Here is a 19,862-nt window from a genome sequence, read left to right on the forward strand (position 1 = left end):
CTCCAAGAAGTTTATCTTCATTCATACCACAGAAGACTTTTTCACTTTAAGTTGATAAGACAATGAGGCACTGAAAGAAAAGTGCACAACTCGGGTAACAATGAACATCAGTTATTAAGTTTTGTAGTTGATATTTAATGTTGGCCCATACATAAAGAGGATATAACAGATTACATAGCAAAAAATCTGGCATGTTGTTAAATAAAGAAAAATAACAGTAGCAGGAAAAAATTATGTAACTTTCAAGGAAGCAAAATTGAAAAATTGCAACAGAACATGTGAACTTAATACTGCTAGAACTATCAAGCAAATTACTCTAGCTCAGTTAAATGGTAGAAGCTTGACAAACATACCCATACAATGGAAGAAAGGTTCTTTACTGAGAAGTTATATTGGGCCAAACCTATGACATGGATCAAGAAGGAGAGCAGACGTGTTCAAATGTCAGATATAGACAGTACTAAAATTTAAAATAGCAGCTACCAGATGCATTTTGTGTGTAGTTCTCCAGAAGGAATTCCGGTTAAGTGTAATTTAGGGTAAGTAAAGGCACAAGTCTATGAGAAAACTTGTACCATTTGAAAGGATCACTAAAAGAGAGAAATATGGAGCACGAAATTGTGAGAGAAAACAAAAGTAAATGTCAGGAGACTGTGTGAAACTAGAAAGAGAATTGAAGTGCCATCTAAGAGGTCAATAGACTATTGGATCAGGAAAAATAGTAATGTTTCACAATGTTCTTTTTCATTTTGATTACATAGTAACATTTAGTCCCCATTGGCTGTCATTATTGATTCTTTCCAGCATGCCACTGAATGCCAACACAGTTCCGTAACAACAGTTCCTCGTCATCAGTGAGACACTGAACATAAAATATGGATTTTTTTCTGATTTAACATCTACTATTCTTGACTTGCTGTTGGTTTCACATTTTGCCTCTGTTTTAAACAACTCCGTGATATTGTATGTTGAAACATTTGTATGCCTTTAAAAAAATCCTTTTGTCATAAATGTTTTGAAGTGATCTTAACTTGTATTGTGTGTAATGTGGTGTGCCTTAATGATTTTTTTTTGTTTAGTATTGATGCTGATTGTTTAATGGAGTGTTTTCCAAATCATACTTATTTCTCACTAAAATGACAGAAAGTGATGTGTGGTGTGCTTGAGCTCTGAATAGAATTGCTTTCAACTCAGGATACTGCTTAATAGGTACCATATGTTGCAATTCATTTGAAATACTAACTCTATCTTAATTTCAACTGTTACGTGGAATTTGATAAACATATTTAAATCATTGCAGATAGATTACGTAATTTTCATATAATCTACTTTTTCATAATGAGTGTGTGTGTATTACGAGAGAAACATCACAAAAGTTGCAACTTACAGTGTTTGTCATGATAAAGACAGGACTACAAATCAGTCATGTCATATGAAATGTGTATAGTACAATAAGGAAAACAGTATTATACAAGCATCTGCATTTTGCTTTAAGACAGAGTTTTATTAACCTGTATGATCTGTACAATACTATTTTTGTGTAATTTGCTGAAAAAGAGCTGTTTAACAATTTGTTTTGTTAAAGCTAGCTGGTCTAGCTTTTGAAATATATTTATTTTTGTACATTCTTGTGTGTAAGTATACTCTGTCATGTTAATGATGTTAAATAATATACATAATAAGAAAAGTTTCAAACTTGCTTCACATCAGTCCATAGCTGGAGTTCAAAGATGTTTTACAAGTTACAGTCAGAATACCTTTATTGAAATCCTAACATCGTGTACTATTTACAGATGTCATGGGACACCTAATGTACATCATTAATGTAGTAAGCTGTAAAAATGTCATACACCAACCATAATTTGACTCCTTCACACGCCCCTCCTCCTCTCCCACACAAAACTGCTACTATGTTAATGGAACATGCTGTTTAAAGAAACAGAGAAATGGAAGAGAAGCCAAAGAACACAAAATACTTTTAGTACAAGCTTGTTTGTTAGATGAGTGCAGAAAGTTTCTGGCTATATCAGTATCATTTTGCATGTCCTTCACCAAGATTATTTGTAATTTGCTCAAATGCAGGTGCGTTACTTGCTGCCTGTTGGCTACAGCATGCCCCTCGTACTGCTCTAACCATGTAAGGATGACAGTTAAAAAGTTATATATGTAAGGAGTCAAGACCAATCTATGTTTTCCCCATCAATCTGATGATTCCTTCAGTACCATATGCTGTCTTATGAAATTTGGAAGCCACTTTTACTCCTATTATGGAGCAGAAGGTTGTTGGCTACAGATTTATTGGTAATGGTGTCACAGTTGGTGTTACTCGGATATCGAAGGCAACATAATACCACTTCACTGCCTCCCCTGAAGATGCTTTACCTATATGGGAGACCAATCTCAGCCCTGCTTTCCAATTACCTGTAAGAGTGACTTGAACACAATACCTTTGATTCTATCCAGAGGAAGCTACAGAAGTATGCCTTTCAATTAACTGTTTTGACATCTTAGCGGCAAATTAGGATAGTTCAGCATTTTGAAACATTTACCCCATTGTAGCGTGAAACCCATTATGAGCACACAGTTGAAGCTAATGGAGGGGAGGTGGGGCACAGTGCATCGAAGTGTGTGATTGAACATTCTTCATCATTTCACTGCCCCTGATGTTTTTACGTACTTAAGTGAGATACTACCATCAGGCTTCTGACTGTGAGCTAAACTGTACTTACTGTTCACTGCCACAGCCATATAATACTGTGTGTATGCCTTGTGTGTGCACTCTTAGGATTGCCAAGAAATACACTACTGGACATTAAAATTGCTACACCAAGAAAAAAATGCAGATGCTAAACAAGTATTCATTGGACAAATATATTATACTAGAACTGACATGTGATTACATTTTCACGCAATTTGGGTACATAGATCCTGAGAAATCAGTACCCAGAACAACCAGCTCTGGCCGTAATAACGGCCTTGATACACCTGGGCATTGAGTCAAACAGAGCTTGGATGGTGTGTACAGGTACAGCTGCCCATGCAGCTTCAACATGATACCACAGTTCATCAAGAGTAGTGACTGGCGTATTGTGACTAGCCAGTTGCTCGGCCACCATTAACCAGATGTTTTCAATCAGTGAGAGATCTGGAGAATGTGCTGGCCAGGGCAGCAGTCGAACATTTTCTGTATCCAGAAATGGCCGTACAGGACCTGCAACATGTGGTCGTGCATTATCATGCTGAAATGTAGGGTTTCGCAGGGATCGAATGAAGAGTAGAGCCATGGGTTGTAACACATCTGAAATGTAAGTCCACTGTTCAAAGTGCCATCAATGTGAACAAGAGGAGACCGAGACGTGTAACCAAGGGCACCCCATACTATCACGCCGGGTGATACGCCAGTATGGCGATGACGAATACACACTTCCAATGTGTGTTCACCCCGATGTCGCCAAACATGGATACGACCATCATGATGCTGTAAACAGAACCTGGATTCATCCGAAAAAATGACATTCTGCCATTCGTGCACCCAGGTTCGTCGTTGAGTAAACCATCGCAGGTGTTCCTGTCTGTGATGCAGTGTCAAGGGTAACCGCAGCCATGGTCTCCGAGCTGATAGTCCATGCTGCTGCAAACGTCATTGAACTGTTCATGCATATGGTTGTCGTCTTGCAAATGTCCCCATCTGTTGACTCAGGGATCGAGACGTGGCTGCATGATCCATTCCAGTCATGCGGATAAGATGCCTGTCATCTCGACTGCTAGTGATACGAGGCCGTTGGGATCCAGCACGGCGTTCTGTATTACCCTCCTGAACCCACCGATTCGATATTCTGCTAACAGTCATTGGATCTCAACCAACATGAGCAGCAATGTCGTGATACGATAAACTGCAATCGCAATAGGCTACAATCAGACCTTTATCAAAGTCAGGAACATGATGTACGCATTTCTCCTCCTTACACGAGGCATCACGGCGACGTTTCACCAGGCAACGCCAGTCAACTGCTGTTTGTGTATGAGAAATCGGTTGGAAACTTTCCTCATGTCAGCATGTTGTAGGTGTTGCCACCGGTGCCAACTTTGTGTGAATGCTCTGAAAAGCTAATCATTTGCATATCACAGCATCTTCTTCCTGTCAGTTAAATTTCGCGTCTGTAGCACGTCGTCTTCGTGGTATAGCAATTTTAATGGCCAGTAGTGTATATCTAACCATTATCCCAATAGAGGACAGTTGTAGCCTGAAGATAGGAATGTACTTTTTGTGTTAAGTTGCTACAATCAAGTGGCAGCGTAGTTTTTGTGGTCACTGTTATCAAATACCACAGAAGAAAATTGACTTACAAGCTATTTAAAAAATAAAATACAGAGATGTAGACACACTTGATATGCGTCTTGTTATGTTGTTGATGTTGATGTTTTTCAACCTGTCAGAGGTTTGCTGAGAATTACACCGGTTTTGGAAAAGAAAGAAGTAATGAATAAAATTCTTTTGTTTTGTTTTGAAAATATTTTCATGTGTGAAAATGTGCATTTCATTCATTTCAATACTTTTGTTCATTCTCTGTTCTCAGTATGTAAATTCCATTATTACATATGTGGTATTCAACAGTGCAAAGCCAAGTCTACGGAAGAAGTATGGAATACATTTTATGCTGACATAATCTGACCTTTTTTGGCAAACAGAAATGTCTTAAGTAGGAATCAGTATGGATTATGAAAACTGCATTCTTATGAAACTGAACTGTCTGTCCACGAGCTCCAGAGCGCATTAGGTAACAATACCCACGTTGACGACCTGCACCTTGACTTCCAGAAGCTCTGCACTGGACTGCAAATTACAAACTTACAGAATATCAGAGCAGCTCTGCGGTTGGCTTAAGGTCTTCCTGGAAGAGTGCAGTTCATATGTCCTCCTTTATGAGTTAATACCAGATGTATAAGTAATTTTGGAGGTACCCCAAGGGAGAGCTGCAGAGCCATTGCTGTTCATTATATACGCTGCCAGGAAAAAAAAAATGCAGCACCTGCAGATACTTCTATTCGTGACTGAGGGCAATGTACTGAAGAACGTTACATCAGTGTTTACATCATTTGCAGGCTAATAATTACAGCTAATACAAGTTGTATATTTTTAAGTTAATTAGCCCTCCAAGTACGTGTGGCAAGAGCAAAGCGTTAATTGTTATATTCCCTTGGGCAGCAGCAGACCAAGTGTTGAAGTGTGGACACAAAACAGTTTATACTGACAGGCATAGTCCACTTAGTGGTGCAGTAATGACCATATAAAAAACTTCAGGTAGTAAATTATGTGACGTGTTTGTGGAAAGACTGTCAATGCAGGGGGGGGGGGGGGGATAAAAATATCTGCATTATGCCCTTTATATATGACAAGACCTTCAGACCACATCTTATACCGTAAAGGAGTGTCCCAGTGGTAACATTAATACACAATGTTTAAAAAAAAAATAAACACCACCCCTTCCCCTGGTGGCAACATAGGTGTGTATTCTCACATGTAAATGATCATAAATGTGGTGAACGGCATTCTGCAATAGTGGTCTCTGCAGGCTCTTGAGAACAAGTAAGCTCCCACTTCATCATGTTCAACTGGCAAGAGATCTGGTGATCTTGCTGGCCAGAGCACTTTTTTTTCCTTGGATGATAGCCACTGCTGCCCACATAATACATTGATTTTGACATGCACCTGTAGTACACTGACGTCCAGAACCTGGTCTATGTGTGGGGGAATGTTCCGCAGACAACTGCTGAAAGCAGCGACACACCAGCGATACACTGTGCCCAAAATGTGCAGCAATTCATCAATACGTCCATAGTTTCCTGCAGGCCCACAATGTCTGCTCAGACAGCAGAAGATTGTTCAACAGGAGCATGTACTTGTTGGTGGGGCATATTTGTACCCTCGAATTAATGCTGTAAACTCTGTTCACCTTTAAATTCCGCACAGTTACTGGTTACTGCCTGCAGAGTAGAAACAAACAGGCCTCCTGAGTACCATCTGATTGCCAATAACCACGACAAATTAATCAGTAATACTACGACCTTTAGGGTGTGTAGTTGTCCCCCCCCCCCCCCCCCCCCAATGTGTATGTAAATGATTTCGCGTATAACACAATAAGCTCTATGAAACTGTTCACAGATGATGCTGCTGAACACAGTAAAGTCACTACAACCCAAAACTGGAAAGACCTGCAGGTAAATAGGTGGAAAGATCTATTACACTATTGGTGATAAATCAAGGGAAACAGTAACAGCTGTAGTATAACGGTTCAGAGCAACCTCTAATGGAATGACCACATAAAACTAGTTGTAGGAAATCCAGATGGCGGACTGAGATTCATTGGGAGAATTTTGAGGAAATGTAATTCACCCATAAAACAGGTAGCTTACAAAACCCATTATCTGGCCAATTATTGTGTACTGCCCATCAATAAGGGATGCTTAACAATGAGGATTAATATGAGAGATAGAGAAAGTACAAAGAGTGGCCCAATGCATAATTGGCTCATTTAGCAGGTGTGAGAGCATCACAGTTATGCTCATCAAACTCCAGGGGCAAATAGGAAATATATTGAGTACCATGTAAAAATTCTCTCTCAAAATTCTGAGAGCATATATTCCAAGGGTCAGGCAACATAATTCCTCCTCTGCCATAAATCATGATGGGAGTATCAGAAAATGTGAGCTTGACATGACATTTTCTTGGAAGTTCTTCATGAACAAACCACTTGTGCTGGTTTTGGTTCCTCTTGGAAAACCCTAACAGTTGATTATCGATCAGTTTCTGGCTTGTACAAATGTATCTAGATTTAATCTCATATTACGATGTTGTGTCTGAATGTTGTATTTCCTCAGTTGAATTTTTGACCATTTCCTTACACCAACTGACAAGCCTGTTCTTGAGCTTGGACGACTGTCGGCATCCACTGAGAACAACCATTTTTCACAGCTAATTGTTCATGCAAAATCGAATGTACTGCAGTCTTTGATATTTCTAATGCTGATTTTCTTCAATTGTGTTGCACACAGCTTCAATATTTTTTGGAAAACAACCTATTTGGGTACCTTTTCAGAGAATTCACCTTTGACTGAAGCACACAATGACAAAATTTCACAGACCAGTACTTATTTTAAGGTGCTCAATTACCAAAAATTCAGTGAATCAGTTTGAGGCATTTTTGCCAAGTTGAGCTATGATAGTTATCAAAAGCACTACAACAGCTGTGAGCTATGTGGACGAAAGTGATAGCATCTTCCAGAAAGACAACTGTCCATGTCACAAGGCCAGAATCGTACTACAGTTATATGAGGGGCACGGTAGTGAACTCACATTAATGTCTTGACCACGAAACACATCTCATCTGAATACAATTAAACACATTTAGGACTCTTTAACAGTGCCAGCCCCATGTCACCAAACTTCTGGCCCTTAATTTGTGGGGTTTAACATGACGTGCATAGACATCTGGCAATGCATACTACCAGAAACCTACCAAGTATTTGTCAAATTGAGGCCACACAGAATCATTGATGTAATAAAAGTTGATCTTACAAAATCTGACTGACTGACTGTCACTTAAGCCTAAGGCAATCACAAGGAATTCATCATAAAGTTTTAATTATCACCTTTAAAAAATGAGATGTAACCTTGAAACTTTGTGTAGGCATTTGTCTTTTTCTACATATTCATCATTCAGGTGATAAATTTTTTCCCAATGATTGACGACTCTGCAGAGACCTTGCTTGTAAATGTCTGCATTTTGGTTATTTAGGAAACATTCTGAACTGAAAATCACATCGGCATCTACATCCACATACATGGTCCACAAGTCACAGTACACTGCATACCGGAGATTACTCTGTACCACTATTCATAATTTCCTTTCCAGGTCCACTTACAAACACATCCAGGGAAATGTCTTCATATGAGCCCCAATTTCTTATGTTTTGGTTCCTACATGAAATGTATGTTGGTGGCAGTAGGGTCATTTTACAGCCAGTTTCAAATGCCAGTTCTCTAAATTTTCTCAATAGTGTTCCTCCAAAAGAATGTCACCTTCCTTCCCAGGATTCCCATTCAAATTCCTGAAGCACCTCCATAACACTTGCATGTTGTTCGAACCTACCAGTAACAAATCAGGCAGCTCACCTCTGAATTGCTTCTAAATCTTCATTTAATCTGATGTTGTATGGATGACAAACACTTGAGCAGCACTCAAGAATAGTTTGCACTATTGTCCTGTATGTGGTATCCTTTACAGATGAACCAGGCTTCACCAAAATTCTGCCAATAAACTGAAATTGACTGTTTGCCTCCCCTACCACAATCCATACACACTCTTTCCGTTTCACATTACTTTGCAACAGTACGAGCAGAAATTTAAACAATGTGACTGTGTCAAGCAGGACACTACTAATGCTGTATCCAAACATTACAGGTTTGTTTTTCTTACTCGTCTGAAGTCATCTTGTGTCGTCCTACAGTCACTCCACTTTGACACCTTCCTGTACGTTACAGCATCATCAGCAAATAATGACAGATTACGGCCCATCCTGTCCACCAGATAATTTATGTATAGAGGAATCTTCTCTGGGGCACTCTTGATGATACACTTATATTTTGTAGGTAGGTAGGTAGTTAGTGTTTAACGTCCCGTTGACAACGAGGTCATTAGAGACGGAGCGCAAGCTCGGGTTAGGGAAGGATTGGGAAGGAAATCGGCCGTGCCCTTTCAAAGGAACCATCCCGGCATTTGCCTGAAACGATTTAGGGAAATCACGGAAAACCTAAATCAGGATGGTTGGAGACGGGATTGAACCGTCGTCCTCCCGAATGCGAGTCCAGTGTGCTAACCACTGCGCCACCTCGCTCGGTTTCTATTTTGTGAACACTTGCCAACATACTGGATTCTGTTACTTAAGATGTCTTTGAGCCACTTACATACCTGGGAATTTATTCCATGCGCTCGTACCTTCATTAACAGTGTGCAATGGGGCACCACATCAAATGCTTCCAGGAATCTAGAAATGTGGAATCTGCCTGTTATCCATCTATATTTCATAGTATATCATGCAAGAAATGGGCAAGGCGAGTTTTGCAAGAGCAATGCTCCCTACAATCGTACTGCTTTGTGGACATAAGCTTCTCAGTTTCAAGACAATTTATTATATTCAAACTGAGAATACGTTCAAGGATTCTGCAGCAAACTGATGTTAGGGAAATCCAAAAATGCCTGTTACACAATAGTTTCTCTATCTGGAGAAAGAGGAAGTGGCCACTGGTTGCGATGTCAGAATATAAGGATGAGGCAAAATTTGATAAGACAATGAAGCACCCCGTGGAACTGTGTCCTGAGCAGTATGAACTACGACTTCATCATGGTGTACGATCATCACCTTGACAACTTCCCACAGTCTTGTCAGAGGATTTAGGCTGAATGCTCCCGAGATGTTTTGCCCCTTTACGAGTGTAATCTGTTAGCAGCACACCATGACAGTCTCAAAATCACTCAGTGTCACCTTACACAATTATGGCTGGATCTTTGCCCTTCTTGGAAGTGATAATCCACGTTTTGCCTGCCTGCTTTGCTCATTTATTTTGCAGTCATGATAATACACCTAGCTGTTATCTGTAGTGACTAGGCAGCTGAGTAAGTCATCTAGATTTGCCTTACACAGCTCCAACAGTTCTGCTGCCTCGGTTCAGCGAGATTTTTGAACTGGTATGTTCAGTCGTGGAACTCGGTGTTCAAATTTTGTGCAAGAAGTTGAAAACTGACCCGACTGATTTTCACCTTCCGTACTATCAACTCTATTGTGATATGCTGGTCTTCACACACCAGGTCTGACACATCATTCTTTGTCATTCCAATTCGTTTGACCGCACTGGAAACATGTGTCGCCTAATCACTGTGTAATATTATAGCACACTGTTGCCCTGCTCTTCCACAAACTCAGCACAAATTGTCCCCATTTACAAAAAAAGAGAGAAACTGAATTACCACATGACAACCCACTATCAGTGGGCAGCACCATTTTGTATTTGGCTCTTCTAGCGGTGTTTTACAGTACTATAACGTGGAGATTTCAGTGTGTAGTAGAGTGCAGATATGTATCTGCAAACAAACTAATTATGTTAACAATATTTTCAACATAATTAAAACTGTATGACTAAACCCCGTATTGTGTAAATTGGGACATATTAAAATGCTATCAAGTATTTGCAAAAGATGAAGATGACTTAAAGGGTTACTTCAGTAATGAATTAAAGACATCTGTACAAATTCTTTTATTTTTTCACTCTCTCATGTAATATGTAGACATATATCATTTAAAAGTAAACATGAACCAGTAGCCCTAAGGACAAATATAAATTACAAAACACTCGTCATGTATACCACAAACTGCAGTTTTACATCATTACACTAATGGCAGTGTGGAACCCTGATAATTATTATTAATATTAATAATAATTAGAATTATCATTCCTTATTTTCTATAAGGTGTCAAATATTCATTACATTTTATTTGACTGAACACTTTTCAAGGAATGCTGTGTACGCAAATCGTCAACAACGTGGCTTTTCAGTAGATAAACAAGAAATTAAAATTGAGGAAGATATTATATGGTCAGCAGCCTGTTAATTAAATACTCCTTAGCATCAATTTTCCAACGGCATATTTCGAGAAAGAATTGAACTACATAGCCCGTCAGTCAGTGACAGCTTGTGTTAACACTGATTTGTATCTAAGTTAACCACAGAGATACAGCTCTCAAACAGCGTCAATTGTAAGTTAGTGAAATTAAAAAACTCTGTAACTGCATTGCATTATCAATCAGAATGAGAGTTTGTCCAAAAAATTTGAAAACCAATTATTCTTTGTAATATTTCTCATCTGAACCTTCAGCATAGGAAAGTAGATATTTTCACGATTTAAATGTTGTGATGCACAATTCTCACTTCTGAATGCAAGCTAAAAACCATGTTCACTATAAAACTTAAATTCTGAACTGTAGAGGTATTTCATTAACCATGCATTATATTTATGTACAGAGCTTTATGGGGAGTTTTATAAATAACCTCTATAAATTATTACCAAGGTACACCTTCAACGTACTGTCACATATTGACTGCAACAGTAAGCCAGTGAAAAATATACAAGGTAAAAAGGTACAGTTTCACAACTTTTGAATGTGAAAGTACTTCTATAAGCAGACAGTAAACAAATGCTATTAGAGGAATGTGACTGGCATGGTCATCACCCTCCAATACTAGTGTTTAGAGAGATGTCTAAAACAAACAAGAACAGGGTACTGTAAAGGAAAATTGGATAAGTTTAACCAGATTGTGTTCAACACTATACACACATTCTGAAATGTTTCACCCTTCATTTTATTTCTAGTTTGTTTTTACGCTATTTCTTTGGTCTATCATATCCTTGTAATCCCAACCCCTACACTTTTTTCACCTACTGTGACTTTTCACATCAGTTCTCACTACTTAATTGTAAATAATTAAATGTGTTTCCCTTTGTAATGGTATAACATACAGCTCTGTCTAGTAATATGAAATATCAGGAGTCTGAACACACGAGATCAACTACATACTGCATAACAGGAAAAAAACAGGCTAGTGACCTTACTTTCATTAGACAAAACTGCAGTGTTTCTTTTTTCCAGTTTAAGAAATTGTCAATGTCTTGTACATTATTACTCTTTAAGTAACAGGTTTCTAGCAAAGAATGACAAAGCACACTACTCCTGCCATCACATTTAAGAAATTTATTATTTAAATAACAGCACTGGATGACAGTGGGGTGAAAGTTGTACAGGTGGGTTCATAAGGAGAAGGGAAACAACATACACCTGCTCTTTCATTTCCTTGTGGAATGCTTATTTTATTGTTACATAGAGAGTACATTAATAAGTTTTACTGACGCTAAAGTAATTCATACTATTCAAAGAAAATTTTAACACAGTTTTCTCTTCCATCATCAGAAAGTGAGTTTTGCACTATACAATTAGCACAGGTTGCTGACCACTAATTTGTAACAGATACAACAAATTTACAATTTATTTATACACATTTATTTATTTTATGTTCTCTTACCTTATACAGCTCTCTTTCATAAGCAATTATGTACATATTACAAAAGTGTCACCATCTGATTTGCAGCACACATCTATTTAAAAACTACTCACAGTCAAGTACAGAAACATTGTAAAATTTATTTCACTTTCAAATCAACACCATACATCACAAACAGGCAGTGAACGCTGTAATGGAACAAGCACCATCACACAGCAGGCCGTAGCCATTCCTAGAAACAGGGAATGAGAGGAAAGCATTCCAGTGACTAGATTACTGGAGAAAGAATTGCTGTTTAATAGCACAATGTTTCTCAGTGGGAAACGACATAAATGGCAGTGTAAAAATGAGATCACATTTCAGCACGCACCAGGACAGAAATGTGGATGATTATTGAATTCAATTCATGATAATATTTTATTAGATGGACACAAAGCATGAAATAGAGCTAAAAAAAAAAAAAAAAAATCACAAAATATCAAGACCAAAAAAATCAGATATGCTAAGTATACAAATATACAATATAGTAACACTGCAAATACAGCAGACTAACATCTTTCTTGTATAATTATTCAAAAAAAATTGAAAAAGATTAAAATCAACAAATATTACATCATCATCATCAAAATTTTTCGAAAGTGTGCATTAAACTGAAATGCATCTATGAGACAGAATCTGTGGAACCCAGATTTGCAAAAGGAAATTAAAAGTTAATTGGTCAAATCAGTTTAAAAAATTACAAATTCATAAGCAGAAACCAGACACTGACTGGTCACAGCTATTAAAAAATTAAAGAAAAATTGTCTCATTAGATGTTATCTCTGTATAAATTTTTCATACTGCTAAAGTAACTTCAGTAACTGATCAGTGATATTACCTTGGTACACCTTTGCCAGTAATATGACAACTGCATTCAGACCTTGTCATCAAAATAATTTTCTAAACAATATTTAATTACTTTTGATTATAGATTTCTTGGCAATTTTTCCCATTGCGTGCCAATTAAGTTAGAAGCAACCTTCCCAAAGCGCTTGAGAGGCTACTTCAGAACAATTAAATAAATAGATTTTTCCTCAAGCAACATTCAATCACACAGCATAACTGCTAATGCATTTCAACAGCTGTAATTACTAAATTTCTTAAAAATGAAAATGATATATAAAATATATTCTACTGACACTCAGTTTCAAAATGGAAGTAACACTTAAAAACAATGATGAAAATCATGGCAGTGATGTTACTCAGACTTCCTATTTTTCTTTTCTTTTAGGGAGCGTGACAGTAAAATCTGGGTTCCACTGAGATGTATATATTTGTGTGTAACAGATTTATCACTGTACTAAACATATGACCCACACCTGCTGACAAATGCTCGCTGAAAAGTGTGATACTCAGTGAACCCCAATAAAACACGTCGACAGAATGATGTGATGCCAAAAATGTTACACAGACTAGCACTGCACATAAACTGCCACAGCGAAGTTCACCAGACAGGAATAGTGGCACATAAGACTGGCAAAACCACACATGTGCACATTTCATCACAAATGGCAAACCATCTTTCAGTATGTCTCATGAGCTTTCCACCCCTTCAGAACAGCCTGCATACAGTTCTAGGAGTTCTTGGCACATTCAGTTCTGGCTAACTGCATAGATGGTTTTGTGTGTCACCAGCAGCCTGTTGCAATTTCCTGCGCTGCTGCTGGGCAGGTGTTGGAGAAGCAGCATCCCCAACTGGTGACTGGCCATTGTGCGTGGTTAAAATGTTTCCATTTGCTACTGAAAGACCGAGCGACTTCCGACGAGCTGGTGGAGGTGGCGGGGGAGGGTGAGGTTCACAGCCTGACTGTGGCTGTTGTTGCACCTTCCCTGGAGACCTTCTGCGCTCTCGTTCGGGGGCAGGGCCAACAGATTTTCTCCTCTGTGGCAGCTGGTGTGCAGGTGTAGGAGTAGAGCTGTCGGCAGCAGACTTGCGACGTGGAAGTGTCGAGGCAGATGGTGACTGCTCTGATCGCCGCTGACGTGGGCCATCGGCTGCTTGCAGTTGTGAAGTGCCATTTGTAGAAGCACTGTGGCTGCCATTTGTAGCAGACATTACTGTTCTGTTTCCACCATTGGGACCAGGACCCTGTTGTTGGCCAGGTGCTGGGCAGCCAGCAGGAGGTGATTTGCGCCTAGGAACACACTCACCACCCTGTCAAAAGATCAATACACTGTAATTGCTGTATGTATGTATGCCACCTATTTAAAACTATGTTTTTTTCCCTTTTGTGTACTTCTGGTTCATGTATAGAACAAATACATACACACTTACATATAAACATACTAGTTTCCATTCCAGCATACACTGAGGAGACAAAAGTCATGGGATAGTGATGTGCACATATACAGATGGTGGTAGTATCGCATACACAAGGTATAAAAGGGCAGTGCATTGGGGGGGGGCGGGGGGGGGGGGGGGGGGGGGGGGGGAAGCTGTCATTTGCACTCAGCTGCTTCATGGGAAAAGATTTCCGACACGATTATAGCCGCACGACAAGAATTGACAGACTGGATGCAAAATGGTAGTTGGAGCTATACACACGGGATATTCCATTTCAGAAATCGTTAGGTAATTTAATACTCTGATATCCACAGTGTGAAGACTGTGCCGAAAATACAAAATTTCAAGAATTACCTCCCACCATGGGCAACGCAGTGGCCAATGACCCTCACTTAACGACTGAAAGCAGCAGTGTTTGTGTAGAGTTGTCAGTGATAACAGACAAGGAAATTTGTGTCATAACTGCAGAGGTCAATGTGGAATGTACGATGAATGTATCCGTTAGAACAGTGTGGTGTAGCTTGGTGTTAATGGACTATGGTAGCAGACGACCAATGCGAGTGCCTTTGTTAACAGAATGACATCACTTGCAGGGCCTCTCCTGGGCTCATGACCATATCGGTTGGACCTTAGATGACTGGCAAACTGTGGCCTGGTCAGACGAGTCCCAATTTCAGTGGGTAAGAGCTGATGGTAGGGTTTGAATGTGGCCCAGACCCCACGAAGCCATGGATTCAAGCTGTCAACAAGGCACTGTGCAAGTGGTGTTGGCTCCCTGATGATGTGGCTGTGTTTACACAGAATGAAACGGATCCTTTGATTCAAATGAAACAATCATTGACAGGAAATGGTTATGTTCAGCAACTTTGAGGCCCTTTCAAGTCATTTGTGATGGAATTTTCATGCGTGACAATGCCCCATGTCACCAGGCCACAAATAGTTGCGACTGGTTTGAAGAACATTCTGGACAAGACGAGAAAATGATCTGGCAGCCCAGATTGCCTGACATGAAACCCATTGAACATTTATGGAACATAATCAACATGCTAGTTGATGCACAAAATCCTGCACCGGCAACACATTTGCAATTATGGATGGCTATATGGGCAGCATGGACCAATATTTCTGTAGGTGATTTCAGACGACACGTCGAGTCCAAGCCATGTGCAGCTGCTGCACCTCGCCAGGCAAAAGAAAGTCTGACGTGATATCAGGAGGTATCCCGTGACTTTTGTCACCTCATTGTAATTAAATGAATGAAGAAAACTGACTAGTTAATCGTGGCTTATAGGAAATGGTTATGGCTAAAACAGGCACTAAAAATTAACATCTTTAAACCACAAACAGCTGTGCCACAACATAATTTAATGCTATTGCATTTTATTCCCTTTAGCCACTGACACAGAGGTCATATTAAATAAAAATTAAATGAGACAAACAGTTAAAAATTTAAAAACTGCAGCAATGGAAAATCCAGGATGGAACATAACACTATAACTTTAAAAAAATGAATACACATGTACCACATGAAGTAGTTTTTTCATCGATTGAATGTTCCGTAGTCAACCACCTGTTGTGCAAGGAGCACATAGTTACCTTGGACAGTAAGTTTGTTTCTGCTGGCCACGCTAACTAGGGAAGAGAAAGACAGGGACATTATTTTGACAACTATGTTAGATTTACACAGTTTGCGGCACAGATTACACAATTTCAAAAACCACCAGTAACAATGTTCATCAATACACTTTTTTTTGCAAAATACAGTAACTCACATAGCTTTGATAGGCTGTCAAAATTCTCCATTTCATATGTTGAAAATGGATTTTGTCTAAAGCCTTTTCTTATTAGAAGAAGCATCAACAGCAGGGGAAACACAAATACAAAGAGATCTGTGCACTTTAAATTAAAAAACTATTTTCATCAGCATCTTATCCATGCACTAACTACCTGCTTATTCTATTGTTGCACCAGAAACTATCCTATTTTGTGGCAGGATGGAAAATTCTTGTTTCTAACAATCCACTCGAGAATGAGCTGAGCATATCCCCTGGCATACAGATGTTTAGACCAAGCTGAAGTCCTTTTACTTTCACCAAGGCAACTAAAATATCTTGCAGAAAATATAACAGACATTTACAACAGCAAGACTTGGTCTCCAAAGTGCCTATCTGAATACTAGTGTTAGCAATAAGAGATTGAAAATATTTATAGAACAAGATAAAATAATTGGATACATAAAAAATCTAGCAAACCACACAGTGCCAGGAGAAAAATTAAGGAAATGTGCAAGCTTGCAGAGCCAGAAGGCGGAAGGGTTGAAGAGGAAGGAGGAAGGAAGAGGAATGGGAGAGTTACGGAAAAATCGCACAGCCCCTCACATCAAAGGACGCTTACTAGAAAGGATGGGAAGGAAACACTGATTGCTGGGGACTGCACTGGTTGAGTTTTGAAAAGCTGAGAGCTTAAAGGTGGAATATACGGTAATAAGCAACACAGAGATTACTAACAAACACTATGCCAGAGGTAATAAGAATGGAAACCTAAGGGCATTGTGTGTGGAAGACAAGGAAAGAAAGGGACAGGTCAGAAAATGAAAGATATAGAAAACTAAAACGAAATGAAAAAAAGGCATAGTTACTGGTAAGAAATGCTGTGATCAAAGAAATTAATATAAATTAAGGCCAGGGAGTTGGCAAGAACCAAGGACATGTTGTAATGCCAGTTCCCACCTGCATAGTTCAGAGAAAGTGGTGCCAGGGGGGTGGGGGGTGAACACAGATGACATGGGTGATGAAACATGTATCAAGGTCAAAACCGATAAAGTTGCACAGCATGCTCTGTAATAGGACACTGTATGTTGCAACCACATCCTTCGTCTATGCCCACTCAGCCTATCTGATAACTCAGTGATAGACATACTGCAGTGCTTACATAACTGCTGGTACACAACATGTGACAGCAGTTCACAGGTGGCTCTCCCTTTGACAGTACATGTTTTGCCAGTTAAAGGACTGGTATAGTAGGTGGCAGGACAAAATTGTGTCTTGGGAAAGCAAATCTTGGTGCTGACCGAGTGAGCCCATTGGCTGCATTTGGCTGGCCTCAGTTCTGCAGCTCGTAATGCTTCCCGGTGGCAAACAGTGAAATCTTCCATTCACCTTTAGGAAAAGGAGCTGTTTGATTCATTTCGCGTGAAATGCAAAATTTCATGTTAATTATTGAAATTTTTAATCTTGTGTACATAGCCACAGTCTTCACATCACAATGTGTTAGAGTGCCTAGGCCACTTACGCAGTTTTTAGTACCTACAGTTTACAGTCATGAATGACTTTACAAAAAATTTCTCAGGAATAGATATGTTCTCACTAGACTATCAGTAGTTTTTCCTGAAAAAAGTGTTCCAGTTCTTATTATCTTAACTGATTAACACTATAGATTTCTAATACAGAGGACTAAGCAGACCGGTTGGTCCCATCCCATGTTTATCGCCAATGGCTGCACAAACCTGACAGACAATGGTTTCCTTCATTAACTCTGAGCTGAATTTGATCTTTAACTAACTCTTTCGAGACATTTATATCCTATTACATCAATTTATGAGTAGCTTTGAATTTTTATGGACATTCCTTTCAGTCAATTGAATCTATCACTAACAAAAAGACTTGTAATTATATTTCACGTATCTGGAAGTGCAGTAGAATTTATTAATGGTTTGCACTGGAGTGGAGAATCAGCTGACATGCTTTGTGATATAGGCTAGTTAGCTTAATAATTCAGTTAGTAAAGCAAGATCTATGCAACAACAGTGTTTGTGTAGTTCTCTCAGTGTATGAAATATTTTGAAAATTGGGCAAACAGATTTATAATAGTAGTGGCCTAGGAAGTTTTGTTGCTAAAGATGTTTCAGAAGAAGAAATTGCCAATAGCATGCAAAGTATGCAGCAGGAATTCATGATTATTGATTACGAGGACTACTTTAGTACCATACAACAGTGTGGGTTTAGAATAAAAACTGCCCATGCTTTGCCGATGAAAATTAGTTACAGAAATAAAGTAAACTGCCAAAGTACATGTTTTTTATATGAGAACCATGACAGAGTAGGTGACACAGTAGGTTCTCAACTGAAGTAAAGAAAAAGAGAGTTGGCCTTTTGTAAGTATTGTTAGTTTTTACGAAAATTTTTATTATCAAGCCTGTATCTTTGACAATTTGGTGATATAAGCTTTTATTACTGCCATATGTTGCAGGGCACAAACTGCAAATATATTTTTATGTTTTTCAAATGAGAGCTGTAGTAACATTAACAAACAAACACACAATAACCAACACATGGGAGCAGTGCACACAGAACTACTGTCAGTAAGCTTTTGCTGTCAGTGACCAGAAATCACTATGAGCTGCAGACCCAAGGCCAGTTGAGTGCATCCTATCAGCACCAAGATTTGCTGTCTCTAGACACAAGTATAGGAGAGTGCATAGTGCAAGCCATATAGCAGAGACAGCCACAGAGGTAGGAGTCATGGGGTAGGGAAATAGGTGCAGGAGGTATTCTTGGTGTCGTGGGTAAAATGTCAGACAGAATGGACCTCATTTCACGGCATGACTTTAGGAAGTCGTAGCCTTGTCGATGTAGCTGATTAATACAATCAACACAAGGACAGCACGGAGTCACAAGAGATGTCAGGGTGTGTACACACACAACAAAAATAAAAAAAAATTAAAGAATTCCAGGTCTTCCAGTTAAAAAACACACTTCTTCCCACTAGAAAATAATCTTCTTCCAAGGTGAAAATACACTTTTTCCATGATAAGCAATAGTGTACTTCCCCTCAGAGCTGTAAAAATACCAATTCTTTGAATGGTAAAGGTTCTATACACCACCGTAGAACTTTCTGGCACTTTAGAAAATGAAACTCGGTGAAGAAATAAATGTGTTTTGGGAAGATCTTCGATATGCAGCAACATGTACACTGCATATTTTCGTATTACAAAATTATAAATCTGAATTCCACCAAACACACCACATTAGTTTCCAAAGCAGTGAAATAGAGTTCGCAATGTGCTTTTGTAGAAAATCATAGCTCATGACATGATCTCACCGACCAATGGCAGCAGATTTTCAGAGCATAAGACACGTGATGTAGTCAACCAATAACATCATCACTGTATAGCAGAGTGAACACACAAATAGAAAAAGTTAACATTTTAAATTAACATACATCGTGTAGCTACAAGAAAAGCTGAGCTTTCATACATAATATTGGTCTCTGTAGCGTGTGTTACACTTTAAGATACATCACACAAATGTGTCACAAAAATTTCAAACAATGGCATTAATGTCACGTCCTCTGGGCTTGAAATTGTTCCAAGTGGCTGGACCTAAAAGTGTTAAGTTTTAAATGAGAGTCAAATGCTCTGTGATGTA

The 19,862-nt window shown here is 39.0% G+C and overlaps 1 protein-coding gene across 1 annotated transcript in view; it reads right to left on the bottom strand.

Annotated features, from left to right (window-relative positions):
- Positions 1-10,299: 10,299 nt before the first annotated feature.
- LOC124605603 (polycomb protein suz12-B) overlaps positions 10,300-19,862 on the bottom strand; it is a 305,926-nt gene continuing 296,363 nt past the window's right edge. The window contains exon 12 of the mRNA XM_047137397.1: positions 10,300-14,307. Within this exon, the coding sequence (XP_046993353.1) occupies positions 13,756-14,307 (552 nt within the window). The 3' untranslated portion in view covers positions 10,300-13,755. The remainder of the gene's footprint in view (positions 14,308-19,862) is intronic.

Source organism: Schistocerca americana, chromosome 3 (assembly GCF_021461395.2).
Source record: "Schistocerca americana isolate TAMUIC-IGC-003095 chromosome 3, iqSchAmer2.1, whole genome shotgun sequence".
Lineage (NCBI taxonomy): Eukaryota > Metazoa > Arthropoda > Insecta > Orthoptera > Acrididae > Schistocerca > Schistocerca americana.